Source organism: Lottia gigantea, assembly GCF_000327385.1.
Source record: "Lottia gigantea unplaced genomic scaffold LOTGIsca_54, whole genome shotgun sequence".
NCBI classification, from domain to species: domain Eukaryota; kingdom Metazoa; phylum Mollusca; class Gastropoda; family Lottiidae; genus Lottia; species Lottia gigantea.
Window position 1 is genome coordinate 1,157,159 of NW_008709848.1, and position 14,230 is coordinate 1,171,388.

General features: G+C 34.0%; 1 protein-coding gene across 1 annotated transcript in view; it reads left to right on the top strand.

Moving 5' to 3' along the window:
• Positions 1-203: 203 nt before the first annotated feature.
• LOTGIDRAFT_62390 (hypothetical protein) overlaps positions 204-14,230 on the top strand; it is a gene marked incomplete at both ends in the record, with an annotated part of 23,646 nt that continues 9,619 nt past the window's right edge. Inside the window, one exon of the mRNA XM_009062861.1 lies at positions 204-466. Within this exon, the coding sequence (XP_009061109.1) occupies positions 204-466 (263 nt within the window). The remainder of the gene's footprint in view (positions 467-14,230) is intronic.

Consider the following 14,230-nt stretch of genomic DNA (forward strand, 5'->3'; position numbering starts at 1 on the left):
AAATGACGAACGTCACCCCAGAATCATTGGTGTACTCGAGTTATCTACGGAACGACATATCGAACTCGAGTTCTCTCCGATCAGACATGTTGAACGCCAGTAACTCCACCTTAGAAAGAACGTTAGAACGGATGCCTATGGAAGCTCCTCATGCGGATGTAGGAAGCATAATTGGACTGTCTTTACTCTTCGGGTCGATCGTAATTGTCGGTGTTATCGGGAATGGCTTAGTTATTTTTGTGATTTTGATTGATAGGAAAATGAGAAAATCCGTCACGAATATATTTATTATGAATTTAGCCATTGCTGATTTTTTGATTATGACTTTTGGAATACCGGAACTGGTACAGTTTATATTGAATCGTGGATGGCTATTAGGGGAAGGGCTGTGTCGGTTTAACAGATTTACACTAGTTGTGTCGCTGTACGCATCTGTGATGTCGCTGGTTTCAGTCTGTATTGAACGGTAAGTAACGTTTACTTTCCTCGGGGTTTCGGGATGATCTTCACAAAAACATGGACGTGTAAAATGCTTTAGAGTTGCACAGCTTTTCAAGATTTGAATTAAAGTGGACACGATCAATTTGAAAACAAGATTTCAACCATCCAACCGATAGAGTATTGTGTAACTGATTACTGTAAAGATCGTTTTTAAAAGGTAACAACTGCACCTGTAGGAAACGAAAACAATTACACAGTTTTTAACCAAGAATTTCATACTGTATTGTTCCACTGCTGTAATCATGACTACCACAGGCCTCTTTTTGGTCAATAAACCGCCGTGGAAAAATGTTGAACGACTGAACGAATATAAGATAAAAAATTACTTAAAACATTAAACTAGAAGTTTATTACTCAAAGTCAATAATTTCTCGACTTCTTTCAGTGAAGAAAGTTAATTTAAAATGAGTAATTAAATTTGGCTATTTGTTGAGTTGTTAAATCAGAATCACACAATTTCAAGAGGCCCGTGGTAGTTCTGCGATAGATACAGTCAGAGCCTTGGTTCTTTACAAATGGTGGTCGTGGGTTCTAATTACAGTCGGTGTGTGAAAGTCCGGTGATCTTGAATAAGTCATAAGCACTAATTCTAGTCCACCCAGCTGTAAATGGGTACGTTTAATTAGCTCCTAAATGCCATAAAATCCGGATTATCAAATGCCCACTATTCTAAAATATCATTACCTATTGGTAATTTCATCGATTAATATATTCAAATCACGTTTTCCCATCGGTCAGTTAATCTGGATTAATTTTAAACTAATATACAGAGTAACTCGTGTTTGTCACAAAGGTGTCGTACATTTTGTTGTATTCGTGCACGTTCCTAGGATAAAGTAAAATACAAGTACAAAAACAAAAAATGCGATAATTATTTACAGTTAGTATTTTACGGTACTATTTTTTGTTAGCACAATGTTCTTTGTTTGTTTACGATTATCATCAGGCTCTCCTTTTAAGACCATTGGTTCACATATTATGGACTAAGACCGGTAATTCATTTGACATGTGTTTCAATGTTAAATCACGAACGATTGTTGCTCTACACAAAACAACTATTTTTTAGAATTATTCTTCGACATGGAAATCTCTCATCATCTCACAAAATCAGAAAGAAGATGCAATTTCAAACATCAAATTCCAAATCTAGACCAAAAATTAGTCAAAAATAGGCTTAAGAACACAAAAAGTGAGGTAGAAAGAAAATTTCTCAAAATAGCATGGACTACATTCGTCAGTCATTTACATAATAAGTTTAATGGTCTGAGAACATATTGGTCGTTGTCAGGTTAATTCTGTGGCTACACTAGGACAGTGTCTGTATCTCACTCTCATACACGAAATAATCCACTTAGAACATTTATTACAACCAAAGAGAGAACAGCCATAACTGACCTAGGAAATATAACAAAACGATGCTAGTTAATCGAGTCACGGAATAAAGAAGATTATTCTGTTTTTATCACAATATTTAGATATCTGTCAACTTGTGTCAAGGCCGTCGTCACTTGATTAGTCTCTCCATTCAGAATTGAATCAAGAAATTCAACGGTGTTTGTCTTTTATTAGAAACTGATTGATGGTATTTAAATTTAAAATTCGATTAAGATAACAATTGCAATATTCCTAAATCACTAGACTGAAAATTTGTTTGATAAATCTTCGGTAGGTTGTAAGAATTGTCAAACCCGGCATCGTAGACGCGTAGTGTTAATGATTATTAGATAAATTATTAGAAAGTTTGCAATGATTTCAGATTGAATTAAAACCCTTACAAACTTTGCGAACGAGGCCTAACAAATGAATTTTATTTTCTGCGTTCGTCATTAGAACTTCCACAAACACTTAATTAAGAACCTGCGTGAAAATCGACATAAGGTTCCTTGAATAACGATACCAACACACAAGTCAGTTGGAATGGAACATTGAACCAGTTTCAAAAGAAAATCGTTATCAATTTAAGAACGTAATGAAAAGGTCGTTCTTCATTAGATTATCCAAACAAGATCCTTACAATATTGCAATTCTCCTAGTAATAATACTCTCACTTAATTAACCTTCTAAACGTCACATTCTATTTTATTCATTCATTCATCTTGAAAGAACCTAGTTTCATCAATCCTTTTCTATAGAATCAATTTATTAACCGACGCTAGAGGGCAGTATTGTTGAAAGGAATTCTGTTTTCCTACATGGTGTTTTTGACATCAACCTTTTTACCTTTTACTTTTTAGTTAAGTGAAACCAGCCAAAATATCCTTGAGCATTTTAACAAACAAATCGTTCACAAGGTTTGAAATTAAAATAGTTCTTACACTCCTTCTTTTACCCTACTGTATAGGCAAATTTTACTTCATTATATAAGCAACACTCTTACTTAATTTGCCAATTCAGAGAAAGAGATTTGTCACTGAAAAACAACCTTAACAAAGCCGTTGATATTTTGAAAAAATGCTTCATTTCAAAATGTTACTTTACTGATCTTGCTTAGAGCAGGATAATTATCAGTTAGGTAGGTAAGATCTGTGATGCGACTTCAAACAGTGGTGACCTATTTTTATATCTATACTTCGCCCTCACAGCTTGCCTGACCATTATCCTAGGCTTACGATTTTGTTTCCAAAAACTACTCACAAAGCCAATCTATGAAGCAAGGGTTTCAATTCATATTTTCATCTTATTCAATATTAGTTACCCCAATATAGAAGAAACATTACTTACGATCTATAAATCTATACACCAGATACGAACAGTCGTAGGTGTAACCCTAGAGACATGGTTTTTCGTCTTCGAACACCTTGATTTGTTACAATCATTGCTGTCATTGTGTGTAAATCTATTGATACAAACCATAGCTAGATTAATCCCGCGTTTGCATCAAACGCGATAGAACTTTGAAGACATGTTCGGATGTAAGACCCCATGTTAACAATTTACTTACTCAGATTCAAGCGCAAGCCGATATTCATACCACTTTCAGCCAGTGAAAACAATGCTGTTAATCTAGATTGAAAAGTAGTTAGATTACCACGGAAACCCTCCAGTCCATGATTACTTTTCCATAGATTTCGAGGTCGAATGATCAATTAATAACCTCTGTAAAAACTCTTCTGATGTTCCGTTCTAACAGAAACGATGAAAGATAAATATAATATTAATCTAAAATATTATTTGATCCATCACAGAAAAAAAACACTTAATTAAAAATCTGGGTGAAAGAATCAAATAATCATAGATTATATCGTGGTATCATATCAGAAACATATCAGTCATATTGACTATTGGAACTTCCGAGATGGATTAGCTGAAGTTCAAGCTTTTATCTCTACTGTTTTGTGACTTACTAAGCTATTAAAATTAAACGTAGTCTAGAACACTAGTGCACCACTACTGAATCAAATGTTTTATAACTTATCAAGACAACATCCTCCTCAAGGTATGGACAAATCTGACGCGTGTATCAGTGTTCTAGAAAGACAGCTCTGTGTCGACTTCCCCCTAACAACATTAATACTAAAAGAGGTTTTGCTTTTTGAAATGAGACCTACTTTTTTCGTTCTATTTTTGAGGAAATTACAGGTCAGTAAAATAACAAGTGGTGCAGATCTCTAGTTATTAGGCAAATGAAATGATGTCTTACCTTTTAGAAAATTACTTGCCGGCACATAAAGAAGAGGTTTTAAGTTTTGTTGTTGAAGATATATAAGTATACTTGTATAGTGGATTGAATTGAATGTTTTTGTGTTTAAGTCTGCACAGCTAATGACATGAACGAAGAATTAGAATTCCTCGCCTTTTGTTACAGGTCTGGTTTTACACTGAACAACAACATCACTTGAGCAAATGAACTGAAAAAGCTCTGAGGATTTTCTGCTCATCTTTTTTTTGTTCTAGTTGGATTATAATGTGGCAGAGACTAGCACATAAGCAACATACAGCAACTATCATTTACGGGAACTAAATCTAATTTCCCAAAATACCACCATTTGCTGACAGTCGTTCAAAACCGGAATGTTCTCTTATTCTGCCAGTAGCAGGTCGACCTGGAATCACTCTCACTCAGTATCATCGTGAGCGAAATATGTATTGTTGAGTTAACTTCCGGTTATTTTTGGAAGCTTGAAAAAGACAGAGGATGTCAAGGCCTCAGATTTCAAATCTTGTATCTTCCGTATGACAAACTGCTATTACTAAATTATAATTACCATTTCAATTAAGGCTTTTATCGTAATTTGACTCTATAAGCCTGACTCATATCGTGTATCCTGGATATTATTACTCCTAATAGACATCTTGTCTAATAAATGACAATAATTAGCCTTGCTATGAACTTGGATTATTAGAATAGGGGATTATAAGGTACAATAGGTTCAGAATGAACGTAAGCAATGTTTATTGCAAGTTAAACATTGAGTACAGTGATGAAATAAGACTGTCGCCGAGATCATTCTTCAGCTGTCACATAAATCTTAAAACAATACGTTTGAGCTCGTAGTTAGCAATATCTGCAGCAGTCTGTTGGAAGCGGACGTATCTGATCTTTTACCAATTGTTTAAGCTACAATTTAAGGTGTCACAAGACAGGCAGGACATTACTATTCATTTAAAACGGCTCATATCGCACTGTTATTGGTTAACCAACCTTTGCCATGAAACTACTAAGAGCTAATACTGTCATACTGCTTTCCGTTATTGATAGAAAGATTGTCTTGCCTGTTGAATTAGTATAGATTTCGGTCTTTTGTGTTTGTTTTCTTTTAGTATGTGGGTTGGCGAGAGAGCTAATTAATTCCATCTATCACCAATATCACTCAAGATTTTGGTCAAGGCTTCTGGCGTTGATGGCCGTTCGATGGCCAAACCCTTCATCTTCAAAGACATGCTCAAAATCAATAGTCCTCATTAATAGTTCACCTTTAGATAAAACACTTTTCAGGCTTCATGGCTAACGGGTCATCGACCAAAAGCCGAAAAGATATGTATGCTCATAATAGCGCTTGCTTGAAGATTCCTAAAGGAAACTACAACTGTTGGAAATATGATCCTTACAGCACTAAAAATAGAATAACAAAGAGAAAGGCTGAAGATTTTCAGATTCTAGACCCGATTTGAAATGTCCTTTATATGGCTAACATTAATGTATACATAATACTACAATTAAGCCACGAGATCAGTAGCGTCTGGAGACAGTGGACAATCTCAAGTTAATTCACCAATTTCTGATGTTTATTCAAGGAGAAAGAACACAAATGAATTATTGTGTGGGATCATTATTTACTCGCTTCATTAACTCTAGTGTATCATTTTGAGCGGTTGTTAAAGAAAAAACCATATCATCTTGAAGAGAGAAATGTAGGCCACAAAGGCGGTGTAATTATTCCGCTTTCATGGTTTCGATTCCTCGTAAGGGGAAACATGTATAAGTATTTTAGGTGATTCTTATAGAGGACCTGGATCATGAGCGAATGTTTTTAAACGTTACGACAGGCCTTCGACAGACCGTAGTTTTAAGGTCGTGATTTCAGATACCACCCTTAACGTCTCCATATCGACAATCGGAAAACTCTTAAAATCAAGACAGCCCAGGAAAATATCGCTGTCTACCTTTGACAAAACTATCATATCGAATCTCATTTATAATAGAAGACAATTTGACGAAGAATGTAAAGAATGCTTACTTTATATCCATTATTTTGTAATTTCAATTCGACAAGAATCGCTTTTATATAACTATTAGAGGGTTTTTGATGTCTAAAATTCAATTTACCAAATAAATTCACATTTAACTTCTCTTTCATGTTATGAAATTCAATTGTTTTCTTGTTTATCGATTCTTTGAAGGAATGTGGATGAAACGAACGACGCTCCATCGATATAACTATTAGAGCAATATTAATGATATCGATGCTTCACTAGAAGACTTAAATTGAATAAATTCTATAAATACTTAACATTGTTACGACGCTCTGATATATAACAATATTAATGATCGAGATGCTTCACTGTGCATAAAAGTAGGACGCAAAACTCCATTTATTTCATTTAGAATATATATTATTTTTTATGTATTTTTCTTCATAAATAAAGGTATGCTGAGTGTTGTTTTTACGGTGGAGAAATCGTAAAATTATATTTAATTATATGTACGGTATCGCATTTCCCTTGACCACGGACATAAACTCGACCGTAATGTGATAAATTAATGAACTTTGAAATTACCTTCTGAATCTGAAAAAGAATTTTTATACTTGGGAACACCTGGTTAAGTTTTTAAAATATACCAATACAATACCTTAACCATAGTGTTTTAATGATATCTTCCAAAATCTAAAATAAAGCCTGGATTGCCGCGTATTCCTAACCTCTTACAGGTCAAGACCGACTTACCTTAATGCAAGTAAAAACTTTTTTTTAAATAAGAAAAGGGCCATTTATTCATGAAAACCCATTTTCATAAGGATCGTTTTTTCAACCTCACCCAATTACAGTCCGGGAAATAAACAAGCGGATTGTAATAAAAGTCAATTAGTAAAGTCTTAACAGAAACATAAAGCTAATATGAAGTGAGCACAATCCGGATTGGAATCTGGCTTATTGATGAGAAAGGTCTATTTGAGATATATATTATATCTTGACACGGAAGTTGACAATTAGATTTGGGATTAGAAGTCTAAAAGCTAATGGTAGTAAGAATACTTAGTACAATAAAGACTTATCACAGTCGTAAACATGGGGATTATTTGCTGCAAAGCTCTTGAGGGTAGTTGATACACCATTAATAATGACGTATCCACGACACAAAACATTAATTAAGTCGGACAAAATCTTGCAAGAAACAGTTGGCGATATCAGAATCCGTGGGAAAAGAACGTTAACTTGTCATATACCAACCAAACACCCATGCAAGAAACGGCCATGGAGCACATATTCTATTTCTCATTCTTGACAAAACTGTCACACTCACGTCCGTATATCTGTATACGTGGAAAGAGAGAGAGAGAGAGTTTTAAGAGTATTACCAAAAATATAAATGCACAACATTAATGTATAAATTTTAATCAGATAGTGTATAACTTGTAACTATAAATTTGAAAACTGTATTAAATGGTAACGGATTAATATAAGCTTCGGCTTGTTTCTGAAACCATTGCCTATATATATGTAATGCATTATTAGTAATTTGAATATTGTTAAAAAAAATGCACGTCCATGAGAGGGTACAAATCTAAGACAGAAATCGAATTCTACCGTCATATTAAAACAAAACAATTTATTTTATCACAGATTGTTATTTAATTACATATTCTTGTATTATGTAATTCACTGGCAAAATTGCTCTTTAAAAGTCAAATCCCAGCATGGAAACTCGGCAAATGGCAAAAAGACTTTGACTCCTACGAGATGTTTCAACTTTGAAGATTCTTGTGATAAGAAACCTTACACAGTGAAACTCCAAGTAAAAGTGCGGAACTGCATGAGAACATTGCGTCCAGTAACAGTAGAACTTTGGTAATAACAAAGGTAATTATAGACCACCTACCATTAATTATAAACCAAGTTATATTTCATACTTGATGAGCGACATATCAGATTTTCATTTAACATCATATTTCTGGTCTCAGTGCACTTTTGTTTAGAAATAGAAAAGGGGGTTTGTTAAGTTATCGCCGCTGATTAAAGTGATACCAGCTAGCAGTTAAAAATTAACGAAAAGTAGTCCAATGAACAAAATCTCTATTATGGCAGAGATCTAATTCCCATCAGTTCATGCCACAAGCCAAATGTTAATTTCATCCAAAAGATTTCATGTGGTACATCAGCTTGTAGTTTCGTCTTTGTTTGTCAGCGACCTTCATATGATACACGAATACGATATGATCAATGATTCACAATTTCTCCATGCTAAATGCGACCTTTATTTCTTATTTCAGCTTTGAAATCGCTCTACGATATTTATCGATTTGATTTGAAAGTTGCTCTCATTGCACACTGTTAAGTGTCCGCATGGTTCCAATAATGTGCAAGAAGTAGGATGTAGCACTCCCTTTCAAACCTTTTGCATGTCAATAAGTCTCGATCAAGTCACACCGGGAAATGTTTTATAAAGGGAGATAATTATTATGTAGATAAATAACATCGTTAGTTCAAGTTAATTATCGGGTACAGTAATGCCTTCCTAATACGACCAGTATTATCTGAGTAGGAGATGGCCAGTAATTAAACCTGTCTATTAAAACCAATGCTAGAGAAGATTGAACTCTTGTTCCTCATTCGTGAAGGATTAATGAAAATACTCATTAAGCTTAAAAATTGGGGGTATTGAATTTTCATTAACCGACTTTAGTGAGATGAAAAATATTGAAACAAACAGGTTTAAAATCGGTAGAAAGTAGATTTGGATCACAGCAAGTGAATGACATCATTTTAAGGCAGAATACGTTATTACTGTTCTCACTTTTATAGAAGGACGAACCAATATTTTATTCCATTCCGCCTATCAAAATAGAATCTTTCTCGTGCAACCGACAAAATCGAAAAATAGAAAATTACACGTTAGCATAGAACGTGAACAGTATGCACAGGCAATAGATGGGGAGGGACCCCCCTTCTCCCCTCCGATAAAAGAGGATGACCCGGTGAAAGTATTGTCTTTTTTCCCCGAACAATTCTGTTAACCTATATTACTTGGCCCCTTCACCTTCATGATTTATAGAAACCCCACTGTGTTCATGTGACCTTCGGTTGCATTGCTTTATAATTGCAAAATTATCGGCTAATTTGTATTAGCTATATATAAGAGAAATAGCTAATAAAGCTAAGAGTGGTTGTGATGTGTTTTCTTCGTCTGAAACACAACCAATCTCTTGCATCACTTCAACGAATTGGATTTGTTTTAGTAACAACTAGTTACGATTGATGTTCACTTTACTACTGTATACATTATTCACGCCAACACCAATGTCGTTTCTCTATATTATTACTTCCTTGTCCAGAAACTAGTTCATCTAGCAGAAGGATGGAATGAAATGGGAATCCAATGGCCGTGCTTATGTTACATTTTGTTTACTACAATTTCTAGTACCTATCGCTAGGAAAGAACTTTGCACTACTGGCGGAATAGTGGGAACGCTAACTTAGAGATGCCCACAAAAGTTTGTCGAATTTCATTTCTGGAGTGATTATCCAATTCCACTGCTAACGGTACACTGCGAGGTGATGTCGTCCTCATTAGACCTCATAAAAATTGAAAGGAAGGGCGTAAAACCCTTTTCAGATGATAAGATTGCTGGAAATAATTGTTCTAGATTGTCTATAGTTAAATTAGTAGTTACATGAGCCAGACTCGAGTCGGTAGCTCTGTAATTACTCCCATGTAAGTCTGCCATGTTGGTTAATTAATATCTACACAATTATTAAGGTCAGAGTGGCCTCTGTACTCAACTATGTACTTTAATCATAAATAAAAAGGTTAGGTCCACGAGTCCTTACTTGTAATACAAAGTACTGTGTATGAAACCATTTCTATTAAAGTTTCAGAAATGTGTATATCACGATTAGTCGATTCACTTTCAGTTGATTTTGAGAAGTATAAAAAGTAATGAATATGGAAAAAAAAGTCTTTGATCTGATTATGGATTTGTTATCGATATATTCGATATATCCTAGTAGTATGTGCGAATGTTTCAGGTAACTTGCGCAACTTCCTAACATTAGCGTGACCAAGAAAACCATAATTGTCTAAAAACCATTCTAATTCAAATTAGCAATTTCGTTCCGTTTGTATTAGCTTATATTTTTAGGTTGGTCTAATTTTTTTCAGACTGTCTAAAAGTCCTATATTGTTTTCGTTTAAGTTCATTGCCATTCAGTCCATGGTTATATTAAATAGTTCTTGGGAGTAGATAACTTTAATAATTAATTAATTTTGTAAAGTAATCTATTACACTACCGCTGTCATTAATTTAACACTTAAAACAAAATTACTTCATGAACCTGTATACAACTTTCTAATGAAATATCGGTAAAATCTCATCTAATCGCGGTCGTATAGAATGAAAATTGACGTGTACACACGAGATGTTATTATGTAACTCATTATTAATAATGTAACTTTGTTAGGGTTTATTATTAAACAAAGGGACATTACTGAGCTTACAGCAGATCATAATGAAGGTAAAAAAAGAGTAAACTTGGCCGGTAATGAAACTCATCTATCGTGTCATTGCAATCTACGTAATGTTTGTATCTTAAGTATTGCATAGATTATTCTTTAGTTTAATCTTATGTCGTTTCATTACCCTTAATATATCAGTGTAGTTCCGATCAATGGTTAAATAAAAATGTAATTTTAATAAATAATTAGAATTAATGGTGAAACATAGTTTTTTTTTTTACATCAGATACATTGTAGCACGTAGTTTTCAGTTTCCAAATCTTTTATTAAATGCAAAATTGTTGTATCAACTATTCAAAATATGATATACCCTCCACTACTTTACTTGTAAACTCTGTTTAAAAAATATTTTATTAGAAAACGTGAGCCACTGAGCAGTTTTACTGAACGAACCAGTGCGATACAAGACGGATTATTATTATTATTATTAATATTATTATTATTACTAGGTTTAAGGTTTCAGTAGATTTTTGTTTACACAAGAAACAAAAATATTCGGGTAGTATTTACGTTTTCATACTGAGAACAGATCTATTTTGGGATGAAATACTGTAACCGACATTTACTCACTCACTCTGGTCGGCCAGATATGAAATGAAATAAATAATTGAAACGTAATGAATTGGAACATAGCCAAAACGTTGTCTGGGTTAGGGATGTGTAGGTGTCCTGAAGGTACTCATTGCAAAGAAATAATTACTCAAAAGATTTCACACAATATTCCAAATGGAAAGTAAATGGAAGTTATAAGGTCGGATTATAATGTGGAGGTCAAACGTCGCATTTTTATTTGTTTTCTTCTATATAATAGTACATGGCTTGTGGTAATATGATGAGCAATATGTCGTGATGTTGGTGAAAAGTGGTTTATGTTAATATGTTGAGAAGCATAGAAAAGATACCATGTGGGTGAAAATGAACACAGTATAAGTAACACATTGTCCAAATGTTGCCGAAAAAATATCAATTTTGTTGCCGAGAAGCTAAAGATATGAGATTATTTTTACTCAGAAATGGGCTATATTTCTCGTGTTAGGGTTAATCCTGAGATGTATACATGAATGGCAGCCATCGCAAGGATGCCCATAACGAGATCGAAATTTTGCCGTGTGTATACAGGACCACATTTTTATTGTCCAGATGTGTTACCGAAATGTTTCTCCACATGTTACAGACAACGTTGTCAGTGTGTACAATACATATATTACTTGCTGTCAAATAATCTTGCATTTTTGTTTCAAATTTTGAATTATACCTGAGTTGCTGAAATGCAAGCAATTGCTTGTCACCGGTTTAGTACACATACTCGAATTGCATTGAGTACATATCAATTGTATACCATACCACCAAGCACAATTTGGATCGGTCAAAATCAGTTAAGACATCAGAATGAATGTAGACCAGAATATTTCGGGAGCTACAAGACGCACGCCACAGACAGTATTTCTGATTATTGTCAACTGTACCTAATTCCGTGTATAGGTTTCAAATTCGCTACTAGGCAAGCAACAATCCCGATGCAAACGGTTGCTTTCGACTGCCTGGAAGATATAGATATATCATTACATATGATTCAGACGAGTAATAAGGAATTCATTCATTCAGAAATGCTGTCACCAGACCCTTGATCATAAAAAGTCGGTTAATGAATAAATATATTCCTTGAAGACAACTCCATCACATTATGATCAGTCAAGGTAAACTAATATATAAACTGATATCCGCCTACACAATAACATAGCCTTGGATATTTTTCAAATTGAGCTTAATAATTTCCTGTCTATTTTCTCCAAGATTACCTGTTATCATCTGCTCATCCATGTGAATGTTAAAGGTATACCACCTCAGAGGTCGACCAAAAAATAAACTTGGCCAAAAGTAATCTTTGTTCATCAGTGGACTTGCATGATGTCAAAAGTATATGACAGAATCTCTCTATAATCTATAATCCAACAAATCCATAAATCTAAATAATAATTCAATAACTATTTATATTAGCTTAATGGATATAATATCGTCTTATCTAGAGATTCTATTCTTTAGTCATGGCACCTGGTAAGTCCAACTGGTGAGTATATACTCTTATTGACCAATTTTAGGACTTTAATTTTTATGTCCATTCAGAGACGTAGTATTCCTTTAACAAAATATAACATACCACTTGTGAATTCGGTTAAAATGGATATTGCAAGGGTTGGTTAGTGGTATTCAAGTTTCGAAATTTTATTAAAGAAATCACAACATGCAGTACCTGAAATATCGACTCCTAAAGCTTTTTTTTCTGTCACATCAAAGTTTTATTTGTGAGCATGAATAAAGATTTGCTATTTAAATTTCTAAGTCAAGGAATCGATTGTTTAACACACTGCGACACTTTGAAATTAAAATCAATTTTTAACCGAAATTTAACAATCAAACTTCATTATGACGTGAAACGTATGGTGCAGAATACAATTAATCAAATAAACGAGAACTATGTATATATATTACTTTGTGTTCAAACAGCAAGACCTAAAACGTATTTGAAATAAGAGTTAATTTGAAACTTATTTGCAGGGAAACGTGAAACTAAATATATATATTTGTCTGGTTTAATGAAAGAATAGAAATGAGAATTAGAGAATTGGTATCACCAAATTGTATTGTTTTCTTGCGTGTTGTGAACAATGTGTTGATAGATCGGCGAATGTTCATTATTCTACTTACCCTCCGTGAAATTCAGAATATTATTACAGTAGATAGATAGTTCACCTTTGATAATTGGCAATGAAATGACATATCATATATCTATTAAATTAAATATGCACACGTGAACGTGACATACTTTCCAAAATTCAATATTCACTTTTGATTTTGTCCAACATTTCTGGAAAATAATCTGTACAATGCCCATGGCCTGTAATCTGAAGGTCGAGGGTTCAATCCAGGCATAGGTCGAGATTTTCCCATGTCAGCGATGAAGGTCGCAGGGGCTGAAATTGAAAAAGTCTGTAGTGTTCTGATAGGAAAATATAAGACTAAAGGTTGTATACATTAAAGATCCCAAACAGGTCCAATTTGAAAAATAGTAGGCTAATGCTGCTAACCTGGCCAAATGTCCTTCGTAACACACTGCTTGTCGTTTTCCGTCTTCATTAGGTTCAGAAGAGTAGAACGTAAGAATCCATACATTTCATTTCATTTCTGACCTGATTCATGGTAAAATACTACTATAAAAATAATAAAAACATAGCAAATATCCAGTCACGTGTTTCATAAAACACAATATTAATGAGAAATTTGATGTTTAGTTTAGATCTGTGAAAATGATATTTAGGACAAAAGTGTCTTTTAACTTGATATTAAAAAGAGGTTCCTAACCTACAACTAGTGATCCGTCTTCATTAGCCTTATTAGGTGCAGAAACGTAGAACGTAAAACAATATTTCATTAACGGATAGCCTGAGATGAATTTTGAGCATTAAGTGGGTCTAATGTTCTCAAAATAAGATCTTTCATAGTCTTCAAAGGGGGGGGGGGGGGGGGGGGGGGGGCCTTACCCCCCCCCAAAGGGGC